This window comes from Python bivittatus, unplaced genomic scaffold (assembly GCF_059951505.1).
Source record: "Python bivittatus isolate LINGU-HERP-01145 unplaced genomic scaffold, Pbiv_v1 ctg000980_np1212, whole genome shotgun sequence".
NCBI lineage: Eukaryota > Metazoa > Chordata > Lepidosauria > Squamata > Pythonidae > Python > Python bivittatus.
This window is the reverse complement of record NW_028277125.1, coordinates 2,704,191-2,724,777: the sequence shown is the minus strand read 5'-3', so window position 1 is coordinate 2,724,777 and position 20,587 is coordinate 2,704,191. Positions and strand designations below refer to the sequence as shown.

Below are 20,587 nucleotides of genomic sequence, written 5' to 3'. Positions count from 1 at the left end.
CCCAAAGCTAGAAAATGGGTTAATTTAGTAACCAGGATAGTGTGCTGTGGGGAACAGCCATTATGGCGTAATGTGATTTACCGTGTGATCCTTGATTATCCCATAGCTAAATCTGATTGACGGTGAGCAGCGATGACATCATCCTAATGATTTGATCACTTGTGTGATGAAATTAGGAAGAAGACAGGAGAGGAATTAGAAGGACCAGAATTGCTGCAGAAACATGAATGATGGATACTATCACTCCAGCTATATCTGCGCAACCACAACTTAACCAAGAATTACTGGCTGCCTTCCTATAATATGCTATGTGTGCTTAGGATTAAAGCTAGAAAAGGATTTTTGAAGCTTAACGTGTCAGAATATCAATGAATTCAGGTTAAGGATGTTGTATGAATACAACAAAAGTCAAATGAGAGTTGGAGAACGAGAGAAAAATACAGAATCCAGGTTGGGAAGTTGAATGCCTCTTTAGAAGCACAACAGGCTGGAAAACTTCCCTTGGTACCAAATGTGTCTGGAATACAGGTAGTCCTCGGCTTATGACCACAATTGGGACTGGAACTTTCATCACCAAGCAATGTGGTCATTAAGTGAGTTGTGCCCAATTTTATGACCTTTCTGCCACGGTTGTTAAGTGAATCCGGCTTCCCCCATTGACTTTGCTTATGGATGCCCCCTGGGAAGGTTGCCAATGGTGATCACATGACCCTGGGAAGCTGCACCCATTGTAAATGCATGCCATTTGCCAAGGGTCCAAAGTTTGATCATGTGACTACAGGGATGCTGTGACAGTAAGTGCGAGGACCGGGTATAAGTCACTTTTTTCAGTGCCGTCATAACTTTGAACGGTTGTTAACTGAATGGTTGTAAGATGAGGACTGCCTGTATTCTGTTGCAACTAGGATCAGGCTATATAAATAAAATAAAGTAGGTAAAGTAAAGTAAAATAAAATAAAATAAAATAAAATAAAATAAAATAAGATAAAGTAAGGACAGCGTCCTCTCTCCTAGAGTTCCGAAAAGCTTTGAAAACCTGGCTTTGGTCCCAGGCCTGGGGTTAATGTTTATTATTTGTTCAATGGCCCCTGCTTTGTTTTGTTGATTTTGTTGTCTATTAGATTATTTTAGTCCGGGCTGTCTGTTTGATTTAATGTTTTTCCGCTGTTTTTATGTCTTCTCTAGTTTTGTACACCTCCCAAAATCCACTGGAGTTGGGTGGCCAATACATTTAAATTAATAATAATAATAAATAAAATAAATGGCCTGGAGGAATCATCTCTTCCAGGCAAGACTCTTCTCCCAAGCGATGTGCTGGAGCTCCAGTCCAAAGGTGAAAGACTTCATGTTGCAATTTAGGGGCGTCTTTCCTCTTTTCCCATAATCACACACTCTTTCTCACACACACGCACGCATGCACGCACACCCCTCTTCCCACTTGCCTTCGGGCATGAAGCAAACATTGATCAACCCTGCTGCTAGGGGGTCATCTAAATCTTTCCTGAGCAGTGGAAATGCCCTCCTTGAAATCCATGTGATCAACTGACCTGCTTTTGCTGGTGCTTGCTAGTCACTGTTTGTTGTTCTCCTCTGTTCATGTTGAAAAGCAGAACAAGATGGTTTGTTAACAGGAAAGAAAAGATAAGGCATTTCTTTGTCGGTTCAAAGGTCCCAACTCATTTCCTGCCCTGGAAGATCCACACTGGCTGGAGACATTAAGTCCCTGTTTTAGTTTAATGAAGTTGGTCAATTTCTTTTTTGGATACTATCACACACTTCCCCAGGCTGTTCTGGGGAAGAGAAGGGTCAAAATAATGTGAATCCTACTGAGATGTGGGCAGAGTAAATTTCAGAGTAACTGCGCCTGGTTGAGCAGCGTGGAAATGAAATAAAATGAAATTGTATAAATTACACACATACATACGTATATTCCCCACAGCAGAAACTGAAATCCTGTCCACCCATCCTGAATCCAATTTCTGGGTTGGCAGAATATCTTGAGCTCTAAACTCAACAAACAGACGGGGCCTGTACAATAGGCTAAGCTGTGGGAAACAAACCAAGATTAAACTAAGTACGCTAACAATGTTGGGCAAATGCAGCAGCAGGGTCTTTCTGTGAACTGGTTCAGTGTGTTGTGTGAACCAGCCATGCAGAAGCGCACTAACAGTTGAATTCTCCTGAAACTTCCAGATGCTAATTTATTCTCTGGTGTGTCCAGGGCTGGGCTCTAGATCTTAAGAAACATTCAGATAAGTTAGGGCAGATCTTGAAAAGGACAAGGACGATTGGGGGGCGGGGGGGGGGGGGCTGGAAATAAATCCTATGGAAAGATGGGAACCGTTGGGTATGTTTAGCTTTGAGGAAACATAACTTACGGGCAACAAGACTGCCCTTTTCAAATACCTGGAGGGTGGTGGCACAGAAGATGATTAAGAGCTGTCGGCTCTCATTTTGGGGTGCAGGACACAGAATAATGGATTTGGGGGAGAATATTGTAGATTAGCAATGCTCAAGGCTCAAGCGTGTCTTAGTTTTGAGGGTCTCCTATTTGCTGCCTAGCCAATGTATTCTGATTTACTCCAAACTGATGTGGAGAACGTGAATTAATTACATTTTTAACATTACCCCTTCCACGGAGAAATACAGCCCCACCTAGAATTAGAGATGAGAATTAGAGATCATATCCGATTGTAGATCAAAGGGCAAGGCTGCTTTTCAAAGGATGAGCCTGTCAAGTTATACCTGATGTCCTTCCCTATCATGTTTCCTTATCAGCTGACCTGCAATTTCTCACTTCTAGTTGGCGTCTCTTGGGTAGGGAGCCATGCCTAAGCTGTCTTTGATTGATTTCCTATGTAAGAACCATAGAAGCATGATTCTTTGCCCCTTTGTATGAGAGACCAGTGGCTCACTGCAATCTGCTGGCTCTGAAAAGCACCGAACATCATTGCATCCTCTCCACGTGTTGGCGTTTCTTGGGTGAATCTTCCAATACACTTTCAGTTCTGGGAAGAGAGATTCTTCTCAAATGCTTGGAAACTTCCAGAGGGTAGCAGCAGTTCAAGGTGGACTCCCTTCCGTTGGACGGTTTCAAGAGGAAGCTAGATAGACATCTGTGGGAGGTACTTTGAATGCCATGATGCATCGGATGGATGGAGCTTGATCTCTGAGAGAAGAGTTGGGCTCAGGAGAAATGGTAGTGACAGAGGAAGTCTTTTGTACCTGCAAGTCCTCAGTCTACCTAATGTTGGGCCTGGCCTCTCATGTTGTGTCTTGGTGGTACTCCTTCAGTTCTGCAACTTTGCCAGACTCTTCTCCTGAGCTCGTTAGTTGATGAAGAAAGTGGTAGGCCTGGAACACACGAGTTCCTTGGCCAGAGAGCTGGAGAAGTGAGCATCAAAGAGTAGGCAAGGGCCACGATGGAACCCATTAAAGGGAGTGAGTAGCAGGAATTCCTCCCATGAGCCCTGAGGACACTGCGCCTACTCCTGAAGGGGTCAGATTGCTCAGTGATGATCTCCACAATTCAATCATTAGCAATCAGCACCTCCACGTTTTTCTGCATTAATCACACCGCCAAGGGGAACAGATGGGTGATTATGCGCCATAAGCATTTAAGAGGAGCAAACAATGTGTTCCAGTCTGAGAAGTTCCCATCTTATCCTTCCAGGGAACAGCTTTTCATAGTACGCTGAGCAGATGGTCCTAGAAAGCGCTTACTCCTCCACCCCCCACGTGTGTGGTAGAAAATTCCAACAGGGAGACATACCTGTGTATTTTAAAGCTCCTTCGAATCTTCTTCTGTGGTTATCATGTCTTCCTGGTAACTAGCAGCAAAAGCAGATCGACCACATGGTCCCCGGGCGCATCTCCAATTTGACTCTCCTGGACACTTGGCTATATTGCTCCAGTTCATTGATAGAACCCCATAATATTGGAGGGGGGGACACCCTAGAAGCTGTTTCATCCCCTTTCTTGCATTACCTGCCTCCTTTCCCATTCTCAGCTGGCTGCATTCACACAACAAACTAAACCTGGTTATGAATTAACCCACATTCTGGGTTTGCACAATACATTATAAACTAGTGGAATAGGCTGGGTTCATAGAAAATATGCATATGCACACCCCTTCCCATCTCCTCTACCAGGCACACTCACAAATCTAATCAGGATTAGCACTAACCCAGCTCAGCATGTTGTATGAATACATCTGTAGGTGTTGACTGGGTATCTGTAGGTCTGGTTTTAGAGTCTATTTAAGCTGCTAAGAGTCTCTGAATTGCAGCGGGGTAGAAATGTGGACAATATATAAATCTAAATAAATAAAATGTGTTCTGTCAGTGCAGCCATCCAGTTTTCTTGTGAAACTGACCGGATTTGCTTATCAGTATCATCCAAATACTGCTCTTATAACTGTGGTGAAATGGATGAAGTTAGAGGAGAATACTGGTGAATTTCACTAACCCCCCTCACCTTCATGTAAATCTATGCAAGCAATTTAATATTAATGCATCAGGAAGAATGCATGATGAAATCCACAGGGGTTTCCCAACCCGGTCAGTTTCACTGGAGGCTAGAAATCAGCCAGGCCTTATCAACAATGACAAAGACTTTGGCAGAGAAAGAAGAAATTTTCAGCAGAGAAAACCAAGCAAGTTATAAGCCAAGTCAAGCACCAGCATCGTTCCTTCTCTAGGAAATAACTTGGTGTATTTCTGAGAAATCTTATCTCCCTTGTCATGCCCTGCCCAATTTCAGGGGCTGGCACAAAAGTTCTAGGACTGTGGGTTGCAGTAGAAATGGCAGTGATGGAAGAGGATGGAGAAAAGACTTATCCTTTCTTCCCACCACCCACCTGAGATCCGAACATCAGAACTTCAGCCATGCTCTGCTGGATGGGACCCCCGGCCCATCTGGTCCAGCAGCCTGTTCTCCCAGTGGCCCACCCTCTGCCCAAGGAAGCCCACTGGTCTCCCAGCAGATGGCCTTCAGAGGCACTCCCACGCCATCAAGGCTAAGAGCCACTGATCTTCAGGACTTCCATGAAGTCCTCCAACCCTTTTAGGGAACCAGCCAAGCTGGTAGCCAGCATCACGTCTCATGGTAGCGAATTCCAAAGTTTGTGTGTAAAAGAACGACACACTTTTATCCTTCCTGATTCTTCCAAGATTCCATGTCATTGGGTGACCTCTGGTTGTAGTATGTTGGGAAGGGGAGAATAGCTTCTCCTTGTCCACTGGATCCACGCCATGCATACTTTTGTACATCTCAATCGTTCACCTCCTTTCTAAAAAGCCCCCAACGTCACAAGCTTTCCTCCCAAGGGATCTGCTCCAGCCCCTGGATCATCTGAGTCACCCTCCTAAACCTTCTCTAGCTCCACTACATCCTTTTTGAAGTGTGGCAACCAGAACTGCCACACTAGTCCAGGTGTGGGCCACACCATTGATTTCTATTGGCACCCTTATTCTGAATACTGTTTCTTACAATCCCTACTAGGCGGTGGGCCTTTTTCACGATGGATGCACACGGTGCCAGCACCTCCATTGCACTGTTTATCATTACTCCAAGATCTCTTTCCTCATTGGTCACAATCTTAACCCTAACCCTAGCTTTGATCCCATAACCTTGATGCTCACGACAGAAGAAAAAAAATTGATGTCTAATTGCATGGAAGTAGTGCTGGGAAATAGAGTTTTCCCAGGGCTATGGTACTGCCAGTAGAGATAGTCTTGAAAAGATTACACTTCACAGGATTTGTCTCCTGCATAATGTAGAGCAGTGCTTCTCAACCTTGGCCACTTGGAGACGTGTGGACTTCAAATCCCAGTTGGCTGGGGAATTCTGGGAGTTGAAGTCCACACATCTCCAAGTGGCCAAGGTTGAGAAACACTGATTTAGAGCCATCTGTAACAACCTGCAAAGTGCAAATCTCTTACCTCTCTCAATTCATTTTTTAGGCTTGCCACTCTGCTACACGGGAGCCCAAAAGGCAGAAGTAATTTGGCTTTTGAGTTAGTTCATGGCCAGTGATTTGTGGGGGAGCACCTGATGATCACCGCACCGGCTATCAACCTCAGGCAACCGATTTCAAGTGTGGCAAACCGCCTCTCAAACCCTTTATAGTTGGGGCATCGGGGTATCTCAGAGGACCTCTTGCCAAGCATGATTCGGCCACCTTGACTTTTTTGACCCCACTTTGCAGACAGCCTCAATTCTGCCCGTTTGGTTTCTACTTTGTGGGAGGGTCTGCTCTGGGTTCTGCCCCAAGAGGTCACGGGAAGCTGGACCAGGAGACAAAGTTTCTTGGTGAGGGCCCCTGTTTAGAGGACCCTCCCTGCAGAAGAGTGTTAACTTCTACCCTCCTTGCAACCCAGAAGGGCCCCCAACAATTTTATTTCAGTGCCGGTTGAGTCCTAGAGTGCAACTTGGGGGTACCCCTCTGCTTTCTTCTTACTGTTTTGGATGGTTTCCTACTGAGTGTGGCTTGTCTGAATGCTCAAGTCTTGCCCAAAGTCAATTGATCTAGGAGTCCTATCAGAATAATTAATACATTTTAGATGGATAGGAAAAGAAGTCCCCTCCCCCCCTCTTGGGGACCCTAATAGACATCTCTGAGCTGAGCAAGACCATTGATGCATTGAAACACTCTTTTGGGCTACATTCCCACCAAATTGGTATGGATGTACAGAAGGGGTGGGGTGGGCTCATGGCCTCATGCCCACCATCTTGAAGATTTGGATTCTCCCATGGGCGCAGCTGCTTATGGGCATCTGTGTGTGTGTGTGTGTGTGTGTGTGTGTGTGGTACATATGTGAAAAAAAAGAGGGAGGGCTTCAATCAGAAGGTTGCAACCCCCATCTTGACTTTTTTAATCCCTCCCCCACGCTCCTCACGGGGTGCTAGGATTTGCAGGTTTGGGAGCCATGTAAGGAAGTCAGAAATCTTTCTCCACGTGGATCTGGGCCCCTTTTCCATCTCTGTAGGGCTACTGTTCACCCAAAGCCCTAGATTCCTCACTTCTTGGAGTAATGGAGAGCATGTACAGTACATTCAGAAAAAGACCCCCAGAACGTCCACATCAGCACTGAGAGAAGAAGCAGAAAAGAATTAAGACGGAGTTGGGAAGAACGCTCTGCCATTCCCACCACCAAGAAAAAGCCATTAGTCCAATTCTTGCAAAAATCATTTTCATTCCCATGAACATGAGGAGGGAGTGTAGCAAAAGAGGCGTCTCAAAGAAGAAAGAGAACGTGCTCCTAACTATGATCAAGGGATGAATTCCTTCCAGTGAGAAGTGTTTTGTTGCATGCTATGCCCAGAAGGCTATTTTCTGATTTCTTTCTTACCCATCCTGGAGTTATGAGGTTGGCTGGTTGGGCAGGAAGAGTTTAAGGGACCCCCTTCTCAATACCGCACCAGAAAGATCACCAGTGCTGCTACGGAGATCATGAGAAGATGGGGCATATGACCCCCAATGTAACTGTAGTATTTCCCCCCCACAGGGAGGCTAAGGGGCTCAGGCCACATCCTCCTTTACAGGCTCCTGTGCTGGGCTTCTGGGTTACGCTGCTGTGGAATCCAAGTCCTTGTTTATCGATATCCAGTTCTCAGTTGGTTCAGTTTCGGCCACTGTTCCAAAGGCAGAAGGGGAAAAGTGGAAGGAAGGAAGGAAGGAAGGAAGGAAGGAAGGAAGGGAGGGAGGAAGGGAGGAAGGGAGGAAGGGAGGAAGGGAGGAAGGGAGGAAGGGAGGGAGGGAGGGAGGGAGGAAGGAAGGGAGGAAGGAAGGGAGGAAGGGAGGAAGGGAGGAAGGGAGGGAGGGAGGGAGGGAGGAAGGAAGGGAAGGGAGGAAGGAAGGAGGAAGGGAGGGAGGAGGAGGGAGGGAGGAAGGGAGGAAGGAAGGGAGGGAGGAAGGGAGGGAGGGAGGGAGGGAGGAAGGGAGGAAGGGAGGAAGGGAGGAAGGGAGGAAGGAAGGGAGGAAGGGAGGGAGGGAGGGAGGAAGGAAGGAAGGGAGGGAGGAGGGAGGAAGGAAGGGAGGTCATCCATTCATGTCCATTCCATCCATTTGGTTCATACATTCCATTTAATTTATTCATTCCATTTCATTGTTATTCCATTCAGGTATCCAGTTATTCCATTTCCATCAGAGTATCCAGTGTTATCATTAATGATTTATTCATTGTAATTGTTGTTCTTTCTCATTCCATGTGTTCTCCATGGTCTTCTAATGGTCACTATTGGTACAACTCATTTGGGCATTTAGCTCCATTGTTGTATTACCATTATCATGTCAGCTCATGGGTAGTTCCATCCATTCAATGGTTTTCAATTTATAAACAATTGATTTGGTTATTCCTCAATATGTCCATGGTTGTTTATTGATTTGAGTTAGTAGTATCATTGGTTACCATTCGTGTGGCTCATAGTTTGTGGGTAGTTATTTGTATAATCCTCGTGGCTGTATGTTAGTTATCGTTTGTGTTATCAGTTATCCTCACTCAATTAACATTAGTTCTAATGGGTACTCATTTATAGGGAGGAAGGGAGGGAGGGAGGAAGGGAGGAAGGAAGGGGGAGGGAGGGAGGGAGGGAGGAAGGGAGGAAGGGAGGAAGGGAGGAAGGGAGGAAGGGAGGGAGGAAGGAAGGAAGGGAGGGAGGGAGGGAGGAAGGAAGGGAGGGAGGGAGGGAGGAAGGGAGGGAGGGAGGGAGGGAGGGAGGGAGGGAGGGAGGGAGGGAGGAAGGGAGGGAGGGAGGGAGGGAGGAAGGGAGGGAGGGAGGGAGGGAGGAAGGGAGGAAGGGAGGAAGGGAGGAAGGGAGGAAGGGAGGGAGGAAGGAAGGGAGGGAGGGAGGGAGGGAGGGAGGGAGGAAGGGAGGGAGGGAGGGAGGAAGGAAGGAAGGGAGGGAGGAAGGGAGGGAGGGAGGGAGGGAGGGAGGAAGGAAGGGAGGGAGGGAGGGAGGGAGGGAGGGAGGGAGGAAGGAAGGAAGGAAGGAAGGAAGGAGAGAAAGAGAGAACATGCATCATGCAAACTGCAACCAGCAGTATCATTAATAAGGATCCAAGGGTTTAGTTTTCTTTGTAAGGAAAGCAGAACTTGAAGGTTACTGCAGTTGCTTTAGCGCAGAATTACAGAAAAAAGAACTGAAATGACTCTCCGTAGCTATGTTGGCTTGTGCTGGTGGAACCGTGTGCTGCTGTGCGTCTTGTAGGACTTGGGAGGTCCCTGCGTTGGCCTAAGCTTGCTGGATGCATTCGTGGACGCAGAGACCGTGAGGCATCCCCGTCTGGGGCTGCTGAGGGCTGCGTGAAATCCTGAAGGGGCGTACACAATGCTCCCACCTCCTATTTTCCCCCCACAACAACCCTGCAAGGTAGATCAGGCGGGGGGAAGGACAAGCCTGAAGCCTCCGTGGAGCTCCCATGGCTGAGCAGGACTTGAACCTGTGTCTCCCCACTCCAACACTCTAACTCAGTGTTTCTCAACCTCAGCAACTTTAAGATGGGTGGACATCAACTCCCAGAATTCCCCAGCCAGCTTGGCTGGCTGGGGAATTCTGGGAGTTGATGTCCACCCATCTTAAAGTTGTCAAGGTTGAGAAACACTGCTCTAGCCACTCTACCACACTGCCTCTTGGTTGAATTGAGGCCTCTTCAGGACGATTTGGCTTGTAAACTGGTGGCTGTCGACCCTCCTTGTCTTCCCCAAGGGCAAAAGAGGCAGCTGATGTTTTCTGCCACCCTTCGGCCTTCTCCTTACGAGGATTAATTCACCTAACTCACATTATTATATTAGCTTTGTTCTATGTATTTATGCTGTCCTATTTTTCATGACTTTAGCATAGTAACCACAACTTGGACGCAAAAGGAATGGAGGGAATCTCGACACATTCGTTACACAAAAGCTGCATTCCTTGGAGCAGCGCATGTATGCAACGGCATCTTTAACTATCTCAGATCCTTGGGAAGGATTTGATAGCCTGTACCAAATCTGGTACCAAATCTGGTAGATTGTCTGTCAATACAGGTTGTCCTTGACTTACGGCCGCAACTGGGACCAGAAGTTCCGTTGCTAAGCAATGTGGTCATTAAGTGAGTTGCACCTGGTTTTATGACCTTTTTTGCCACAAGCATTAAGTGAATCGCTGCAGTTGTTAAGTGAATCCGGCTTCCCCCATTGATTTTGCTTGTCGGAAGCCAGCTGGGAAGGTCACAAATGGCCATCGCATGACCCTGGGACACTGCAACCATCATAAATACATGCCAGTTGCCAAGTGCCCGGATTTTGATCACATGACCGCAGGGATCCTGCGATGGTCCTAAGTGTGAGGACCAGTCATAAGTCACTTTTTTCAGCACCATTGTAACTTCGAACAGTCGTTAAAAGAATGGTCGTAAGCTGAGGACTACCTGTCATCATCATCATCACACACAGGGACATGGATACGTATCTCTTTTTCTCTTGGAGTGGAGACAGAGGAAGTTTGGGGACACCGGTGTCCATTCCTAACTGTAGTGATGCCAAAAGGATGAAATCACGATCTCATGTTCTGACGCCAGTACAAAGGGATGGCATTTACATTGTGGCACCCTGGTGCACCTTTCTCCCCTGCCCTGAAGATGTGTTACGGAGAGAGGACCACAAATGCCACTTCGGGCTTCTTTGGTTTCGATCTCGGGGACATCTGATTTGCCCAACCCATTTGACACCCTGAACCAGATTTGCCCAATGGCATCCTGTGCCAACTATCCTAGATCGCACGGGAGGACTTGGCAAGTGGCCATCAGGCCCCACAAACGAGCATCTTACTTTTACAAACCGGGACAGGGCTGCTCCACACACCGTCCTTCATGCACTCCATCTGGAACGTTTCGCTCTCCACGTCGTCCTGTAAGGAGGAGAAAGGAATTTTTTAAAAACCCAGAGCCCGGTCAGAGGATGCCGTCACGTCAGGCAATCCCAACAATGCATTGGTTGCATTCGCACAACCCCCTCATCTCAGCCAGACCTGGCATTCGGGCATTTGGGGTTCAGTGTCTTGTGGGAATGCAGCCACGGCCTTAACGCATTGCGCAAACTGGGCCGTTGCATGAAAACATCAAAAGGTTTATGTGCTTGGGAACAGCATGTCATGTGAACATGTTAATTGTGTTTGGTAACTCTGTTTTGCTGTCCTGTATGTATCTAGCCTGAGTGCCCATGGGGAGGGAATCCCAAAAGTCACAATGGCAGCCACCACCCTGTGATTGTGCCACCCACAGAAAAGGGCAGGTCTCAGTGGCATAGTTGTGGCCGCCATCTTGACTTTTTGGACCCCCCTGCAGATCCCCCTGTATCTAGCCCAAACGGTGGGTCGTGCACCTGTCTGCAGACCTCTCCTCCCCATAATTCTGTGCAAAATGCTGGCCTCGGTTAATGAATTATCCGTTATCTTGATTTGCACGTTGCACTGAATTAAACAAACTAATAAACTCACCCAAAGCCTGGATTTCCAAAACACACAAAGCCTAAAAACTAACCAAGGCTAACTAACCACGGATTAATTAACCCACGAATTCATGGAGCTACTAGGTGTTTGATGTTGAAGTCCACACATCTTAAATACTAGGTGTTGGTTCAATGTGTTGTATGAAGACAACCGGCCTCTTCGTAGCCTTTGATGGAAAGCAAAGTCTTGCAAAGTCCATCTGGCCACAAGGGCGGCAAACTTAGTTTAAAGCTTAACTCCAGCTTTAGCTTTGATTTTAGAAGCAAGGCTAAGTTTTACGTTGCCCCGATCATCACGGTAGCTCAGGGCAATGATTAAGCCAGACTCAGAGACACTTTAATCACCACGTCTTGCAAATTGGAGAAGGAGGAAGGTCCTTGGGGGTCAGGCAGTTTGTGAAGCCTGATGGGTTGACAGGATGGCGAGTTTTATTCTCAGCGGCTGTTTCTTTCCCCCCTTTGCTTTGTATGTTAGAAATTTAAGTCTCGATACCCTTATTTTAGTTTTAAATTGGGTTCACCGCCCGGACACACTGTGGTGAGAGGGTGGCAGCTATGAATTGAAACCCACCAGCCAACCAGTAAAATAAGAAGCACAGCGGGCACTTGCTTCTTTTCAGACAGAGCAATGCTGGCCTTGGCACTGAGATAGACTGCTCCTGCCAGTGGAGGCTCCACAACACCGCAGGTGGAGCCCTGCCGTGCCTGCACCTGTGTCAGGGCTGCTTCTCTCTCCTTCTCCCCCAATCCCCATCTACCTTCACGACGTTGTATCCTGTGTTGCAGCTGATCACCACTTGGTCCTTGAAAGTGTACGTGGCCTGCGAGGGCTCCAGTTTTCCATTGATGGGAGGCTCCAGAAGAGGACAGGGATCCCCTGCGTTTAAGAACGTGGATGAGCAGGTAGGAAAATACGTACCGTCCTGGATTAAGCAACCCCAGAGCCATGCGTCTCCTCGCAGGTTCCTTCTGTACCCGAAAATCCAGTCTGGAGCACTAGGCTAATTTTAAACTTACAGGTGCTTTTTTAATTCTTCTGGCCGTTCCTCTGGCTACCGGGTGGGCTTCGTTTTTACAGCATCGTGTATTTTGACGAGTGGGGTTTCTTGGTTCTGAATTTTTATTTGGGGGTTATTGGGGGGGGAACTAGTCTTGAAAGCAGCATGCAAATTTAATAAAGAGATCAATCAATAAACCAGGAAGCCTCTTTGTAGTAATAATCAGGCTTCCCAGCCAAAATAAATTCAAATAATAATAAAAAGAACACCTGCCTATCCCAGGTGCTGGGGAAGGACTCGATAGGTGGATAAAAATGCCAAATCCGGTCTAAACATCTGGATGACTATGCCACCGACCACCACCACCAGGCAACAATGACTATATGTTTGTTTAGTAAATTAATTAATTAATTAATTTTTTAAAAAAGCTCAGTTGAGCCCATAGCTGTAGTGATTTCATATGGCAACATTTGCTGCTTTTCTGGCCGCTGAAAACAGGAAAAAGGGTGTATCTCCAACTGTCTCATCCTTATTTAGGAATGGGGGAGAAACCCCTTTAATCTACATACAGTATGGATGAGAACTTCCAGGATTTTGCGTTCTCAAACTGAAACTTGAAATGTGCAGGGTTCGAAACCTTGCAATACGGTTTCGTCCACAAAGGAAACCAATATACATTGGGGGAAGGCTTGTTACAAAGGCAGAGAGGAATATTATCAAAATAATGTACAAATATGCATTATATGATCAAGAATCGTTTGCCAGAGTTGGGTACGTTCAGGCAGATTTCACACCAGCGTGCATGCTTTGAGAAATGTGCACGAAAATATATCTAAAATTGAGTGCACGTTAACAGCCCCCCACCTTTAAGTATCTAAAACGATTGCATTCTTTATTTCTTTTTTAAAATGATTGTTACTACTGCAGTGATAATCCTTAAAAATAGGTTAGCAAAGCTGGATGGAAAGAAGTCAGGATCGGTTCTTATCAGACTTCCTAGTGGTGACAGTATATTTTCAGCGCCTGGCCTTATTTTTAGGGATGGTGAAGAATGTTTCAGATTCAAAATATTTTAAGTATGAAACATTCTGACCATTCCAGAGGTGTTGTGAAATCAATATTTCATTTTCAAAATTTATTATTTGAATTGAAACAGCTGGGTTCACCGCTGTATTGCCTACCAGGTTTTAATGATATGTGTGTTTTTTTTTTATTTATTGGTTTTGATGTTCTTTTTCTTTCCTTTGTACACCACCTAGAGACACTTTGTCAGAGCTGGTGGGGAGGGGAATATACTGAAAATGCTACCAATACAGATAGTCCTCACTTAACGACCATTTATATTTAGCGACCATTCAAAGTTACAATGGTGCTGAACAAAGGGACTTGCAACCGATCCTCACACTTATAACCATCGCAGCATCCCTGTGGTCACATGATTCCGATCTGGGCGCTTGGCAACCAGCTCACACTTATGACAGTTACAGCGTCCTGGGGTCACGTGATTGCCATTTGCGACCTTCCCAGCTGGCTTTTGGCAAGCAAAATCAATGGGAAATTGCTTGATTCACTTAACAACCCTGTGGTTTGCTTAATGGCTGTGGTGATTTGCTTAATGACTGCTGCAAAAAAGGTTGTAAAATCAGATATGACTTGCTTAAAAACCACTCCACTTAACAACAGATTTTCCGGTCCCTATTGTGGTCGTTAAGCAAAGACTACCTGTAAATAAAAGTCCCACAAACTGAATTCTGATTTGCAGAAATGGATAACTGTGATAAAACTAAGAGGTTGTCCAGTTCCAGTGATGTCTATGGCAAGGGTTTTCAAATATTTTCAGGCCGTGGACCCTGTTAGTTAAAAAGAAAAAGTATAACAACTAATTCTGGAATCCCTGATCAAAAAGCGAATTTTCTAGTGATAGAAAATGGGCTGGGTTCAAGGGTGAACTTATTCATTCATTCATTCATTCATTCATTCATTCATTCATTCATTCATTCATGACTCTCACAGAAACCCAGAAAGTCTTGTGGAACCCAGTCTGAAAAACCCTGGTCTGTAGTGGATTTCCCACCCACTTCAGGGGATCGGATCTGCCTTTTCCCGTTTTCACCAGGACAGAAGAGAAAAACTGTGGGATCCTCAGTGTGAGGTTCAGCCCTCAGCGGTCAGCTGCTGCTTTCAGCAACGGCACAGATAACGGTCCAGAGGCACGTGGGTCCATCTCTTGCCTGGCGGAGCTTTGATTGCATTGTTGTGTCCGCCATCTTGACTTTTAGACCACACCCTGCAGACCCCTGGCCGTGAAGTACAGACACAACGGGGTGTGTGAGAATCAAGGCTGGGCCAAGGTTTCTGAAGAAGGCTTCCTCCGCTGTTTTCCATGGTGGCCCTCTGGGTTCCTTACTCCCTGTACCTCCCAGTTACTAGCACATAAAAAATCAATTCAACCCAAAGAAAACTTGGCCAACCCAATTTCATGTTCATAATAAGCAAAGTCGGGGACCTTAACTCCATTTTCAGAGCTTTGGGTCTCCTTTGGTGCAGGAAATTTGGATTCTTCAAGGGGTGAAACACCAAAACTATCTTGACTCAGCCAATCTTTGGCTGGTGCACACTGTACCGGTCAAACAGGACATTGTGAACAGTCCCACAATGATGCCACTGAGCATGGGTTAGACTAGGTCAGTTTTTTCTCAACCTCAGCAACTTTAAGATGGGTGGACTTCAACTCCCAGTCCACCCATCTCAAAGTTGCTGAGGTTGAGAAACACTGGACTAAATGACCTCAAAGTTACCTTCTTCTTCAAAGGTATCTTCCAACCTTTCTACTCCATGATTCTATTCTAGAAATTGCCATTTGAACTACTGAGTCCAGCGCATTGCAGGCATATTATCCCAGAAACAAATTTACTTGCAAGGTTAGGGAGAGTCACATGGAGGGGGGTTACCTGTGGTTGTGTATGTTAATTTCCACCCTCCGTTCTCTCCCGAATTATCACTGTGGAACAGGATTTGGACGTGGTTGCTCCGGGTTTCAATCCGTGCTGGAGGTCTTTCTCCACAAAAAGGCCCAAGGTCTTTTAATCCAGCTTTGATCTGTCAAGCAATAAAGCCAGGGTTTATGGACGAAGCCCAGCTGAGGTTCCCACAAGGGCGATGTCAGCCAGTTCGCTGGGCAGATGAAAGAGCTAAACTGTGGCTAGTGATTGCAATGGGTCCCCTCTGTCTGAGCAAACAGAGAGGGTTACATTTGGGGTTCCTCCGGAGGAATTTTGTCAATTTCTAAGTTAGGTTCTCAGCAGAGAATCTGGATTTTATCTTCTGGAGGAGGGAGAAGGTAGACGTGGGAGAGAGATCTGTATTATTCCTAAAGCACCAGGTGCTTCCGTTAATTTCTTTGCCATTCCTTGAACTGCAGACAATATCTCCAAACATTTTAATGCCCCTTAAATCATGGCCTTAATTCTTTCTACCATGCTTCACATCATTGTCCCTGCCAGGCAATTGCAATCGCAACGGCTAACCGTTCATGGATTCTTGCCTATATTTTTACTCACACGGTAACCCACCGCCTATTTAGAGATTCAAGGTGCTAAAGAAATGAGCCTTTTGGCTGAAGATCTGTCGTGTTTTCTTCCCCTGGAAAGTTGCTTCAGCACTAATCCAAGGGTTAACGAAAGACTTTTTGGGGAGGTGTTTTTAACTCAGAGCTGCAGTTCACAAAGACGGGTCATTTAATAAAATTTGTGAGTCAGGAAAAGCACCACCAGTATCCGTTTGATTCTGGGCTGTTACCAACTAACGCGGCTCGGTTCTTCTCGGTTCTCCTCCTACAGGGTCTACCTTGGGAGTGACTGAATCACCAGCTCACAGTGTTTCTCAACCTTATGTGTGGACTTCAACTCCCAGAATGCTGGCTGGGGGATTCTGGGAGTTGAAGTCCACCCATCTTAAAGTTGCCAAGTTTGAGAAACACTGCTTAAGATAAAGACCCAATCAATAGTTTGATTTCTTTGCTACCTCAAGTGGCAACCATAAGATACAGAAGTTGTGTTTTCATGACACACTTCATCTGTTGCCTCTTTGCTGAAAAATACACTCAGAAAATTGAGCGGATTTGTGCAACTGGCTAATCCATGAAGAACCAACCCAGGTTAAAATTAACCAAGCTTAGCCAAGTGGGGGCCAGCCATAGCTGGGACTTAACTAGGTTCAGCAAGTTGTGTGAACACAGCCTGTTGATGTTTCTTGGAAGCGTTGCTCTGCTTTGCTATGGAAAATACTGACATGTGACCTGGAATTTGGGAAGTAAGGAGCAGCTCCAACTCTGGAGTGAGTTCTTTTAGTTGATGACTTTCTCCTGATTTCTCAGTTGGGTCCAGCCTGTGTTGAAAGTTGACCAAAGAGAGGTATCTGAAGGAGGGGAGGTGTCAAAAAAGTCAAGATGAAAGCCGTCTTGACTTTCTTGACATCCCCTGCAGACACCTGTAGTGAAACAGCTGTCACAATGTTGAATGGGACACAGCAACTCTTTCTCCCCTCCTGCAGTTATGGGTCAGATGGTTAAAAAGTGCTGACCTTTATGTAATCATAGGGGCAGGTGACCTCCGGATGATCTTCAATGTCGAAATTGTCATCAAACTGGAGCGTGATGAAGAATCCTTCTTCCAACTCAATGCGGTACATACAGTCAGAGCTTTTAGGGTAGGACTTGGGGAAATCTGGGCTGTGGATCACCCCACTCCTCTGGGTGAAGAGGTTGTTGCTGCATTCCACTGCAACAGACCAAGATACAATGGTGGGTCAGGAACAGATTAACCTGCTTAATTTTGGGTTCATGGTATCGACAGATTTGCATCCAAGTGTTGCAACAATCATGCCCATGATCTAAGAAAGGGGACAATGGGTTCCCTCTTTCAGGTGAGGGCACCTTCCAGCATTTCTGTGGATGTTGCTGCAATGGTCTGCGGGAATGACCTTGGGAGACAGGAGGAAGAGCTGCAGACTAGGCAGTGGTCAGATAAGAGGCAGCTGAATGCACAGAAGGAATGGGGGCCTGGCAAACATCTCAGAAGGGGCCCTCCCTAGTTTCTTGCACTGTAAAGGGGAGGGGGGGAAGATGTACCTTTGGACTTACAAGATTGATATCCGCCTTGTGAGGTAGTCCAGACAAGAAGCACACTCAGAAGTACTAACTCTAACTTTATTGTAAAGTTACATTAACAGACTCTTGCAAGTCTGAGAGTACATTTCTCCCCTGCCCCCTTTACAGCTGAAGAAACAAGGGATGGTCCTTTCTGAGATGTTTGCCATGTCCCCATTCCTGCTGCGGGTTCAGCTGCCTCTTATCTGACTATTGCCTACTCTGCAGCTCTTCCTCCTGTCTCCCAAGGTCATTCCCACAGACCATTACAGTTGCACAGTCCCCAAACTGAGCTACATCTGTCTATGGTCCCCCAAAGCCTTTCCTTCTGCCACAGACCACCTCCCAAAGTGGCTTCCGAGCTGTAATTTTGGATACCACCCGATGGGAAAAATTTCCAAGCACAGAGCGGTTGCGTTCATCTAACACATGGAATCTGCTGGCAGAATCAAACCGTTTTCTGTGTTTGCATCCACGCTGGACTATAAGCGAAAGTCACAGGCTGGCTGCCCACCATAGCCTTAACTTCCCAAAACCTATCCAAGTTTAATCCTGACTGAATTTCACAGGGAGTCTCTTGCATCCTGGAACCACCACAGCCCCTGATTGTGCCTGCTGCTTTGGGGTGGTGGGAAAAGGGTGGCTGATTGGCCCTGAGGGCCAATGCTGCAGGAGGCTCGGAGGAACCATCGCTCACCCAGGGTGAAGGTGGCCATGGGCGCTACCTTTGCACGTCCTGTTGTCTGTGTGGAGGATATAGCCAAAGCGGCAGGAACAGTAGTAGCCCCCGATGTAGTTGTGGCAGTGGTGGTCGCAGCCCAGTTCCTCATCGCTCTTCTCCAAGCACTCATCGATATCTGGGAGGGGACACCAAGACCCTTGTCAAAGAACCATCTCCATTGGCAACTCCCAGTTTTGATTTTTGCTAAGCCAAGAGGAGCTCTTGGGGCCTTCTTGAGACTGGTCCAAGCAACTGAGATAAAGCCTGGAGTATAATCTGATGGGGTAGAACAGTGTTTCTCAACCTTAGCAACTTCAAGATGGGTGGACTTCAATTCCCATATGAATTCTGGGAGTTGAAGTCCACCCATCTTGAAGTTGCTAAGGTTGAGAAACACTGGGGTAGGGTGACCAGAAACATAATGTCCTTGGTAACTTCTCCAAGGGCTTCTGATCTGGATCTAGCATAGATCAAGAGTGGGGTTTAATCCATGCAGCTTTGGGGGGCTGGCGAAAGTCCATTTTTTGTGGGCAAAATGGATTTCCCCTTCTGCAAATGCATAATGGAACAGGAATGTCTGCAGGGCACGGTCAAAAAAGTCAAGATGGGGGTTTTAACCCTGCAACCGAAGCTCTGCCTGTTTTTTATGTGGGGGTGGAGCTTTAATGACACCTTCGCGACCGCCAGCTTGACCTTTTCGAACGTACCTTGCAGTCACCCCTGCAGTGCAGATGACGCACCATGCATTAAAAAAAAATCGGTAATGAGCCGAACATTATTTGCTTCCAGTAATTCATTTATTGAGCCCAAAATAGTAATATTGTGCTAAAAGCAGCCTCAAACAATAGCTTTTGGGAGAAAACTCCAAAACTTGGTAAAAAAGAAAAGTTTTGTAGCGCTGAGTGAAGTGTTCTTCCCCTTGTGGCCAGGAGTTCCCCATACAGCATGCGCTGATGCCATGGACCATACATTGCCCTCCCGCAGCCACAGCACATATGTCCCCCCCCCCAGACCCAACCAGCCCCTCAGGCCCTCTTGGTTCAAAAGTCAAAGTCAGCGAACTCCGAGGGCTTAAGAATCAGTCCATCTCATAGCAAAGTAGTTGGCCATTGTCTTCTTCTGAGTTCTGTATTTTTTTCATGACTTCCCAGACTAGCCTACAGACCTGGGACCTCATAGGGTCTCCCATCCAAGGAGTAGCCAGGCCTAACTTTTTGAGATCAGTTGAAGAAAGCTAAGAGCTTCCACAGCTGAAACACAGAAGTTGATCTTTCACAGAATTGCAAGGCAAAATAAATTAGTTAATCTCGGTGCACTGCAGGCAGGGAGCTACGTGTTTCACCGTTCTTTTCCCCAAACACACACATACCAAAAAAACCCTAGCATTTCAAGGAGAAGACTAAAGCAGAACATTGCTTCCTGTGAAGCAACATTTTTATGAGCAGAAACCTTTTTCTTTAAAAAAAGACACGTGGACTTGCAGTTTGTATCAACCCTCCTTGGGGACAGGGTTATCCCAGTGAATTCTGTGAATGTACCCCCTGGCAGCGTTTTGAGCCAACAGGACCAGAACCTTGAAAACGGAACCAATGGGAGGCCAGGGCTGGGGTGGAGAAGAGAGTTGGGCCCAGGGAGGGAATTCTGAATCCACGATTGTGTTATGGGACCCTTCCCCTTATCCCACTTGTCTGTACTGTACTGGATGGGGCACCAAAGAGGAATGTAGCAAGAACGACACTTTGGCTGACAATCAAGTCCGGTTCAAGCTTTGGGAGTTAACTTTTTAAAGTCCTGAGCAGATCAGGACTAGCATAGCTCAAGTAATTACCTCTTCCTCAGGGGTGTCCACAGCATATGGTCAAAAAAGTCCATGCAATTGAATCTTCACCTGTTTTTATGCGCAATGCATAAAAACCAGGCAGAGTTTCAGTGGTACCATCCATTGTGGTCACCATCTTAGCTTTTTTGACCAGGGAGCCCTGCTCCTCCTCGTGAATCTGTTCTCACTGATCTTCAGAGGTCTTCCTCCAAGGGTGCTAATGGTGGGCGCTGGTCTTTTCAATTATGCCCCCCTGTTTAGAATCATAGAATGGTAGAGTTGGAAGACATGGCGGTCCAACTGTCTGCCATGCGCAGAAATACCATTTATTCCATCCATGGAAGTTGGGTCTCCAGCTGCTTCTTCAATGTTTCTCCATGATGGCAAAAGGTGAGGAGTTTGGGAGCAACTCTTCCG

General features: G+C 46.5%; 1 protein-coding gene across 2 annotated transcripts in view; it reads right to left on the bottom strand.

Annotated features, from left to right (window-relative positions):
* MASP1 (MBL associated serine protease 1) overlaps positions 1-20,587 on the bottom strand; it is a 74,821-nt gene that overhangs the window by 20,755 nt on the left and 33,479 nt on the right. For both annotated transcript variants that reach the window (XM_088131609.1, XM_088131610.1), the window contains exons 4-8: positions 18,356-18,487; positions 17,066-17,262; positions 15,436-15,583; positions 12,245-12,363; positions 10,809-10,887 (exon numbers count right to left, since the gene is read on the bottom strand). In XM_088131609.1, coding sequence (XP_087987735.1) covers positions 10,809-10,887; positions 12,245-12,363; positions 15,436-15,583; positions 17,066-17,262; positions 18,356-18,487 — 675 coding nt within the window. The remainder of the gene's footprint in view (positions 1-10,808; positions 10,888-12,244; positions 12,364-15,435; positions 15,584-17,065; positions 17,263-18,355; positions 18,488-20,587) is intronic.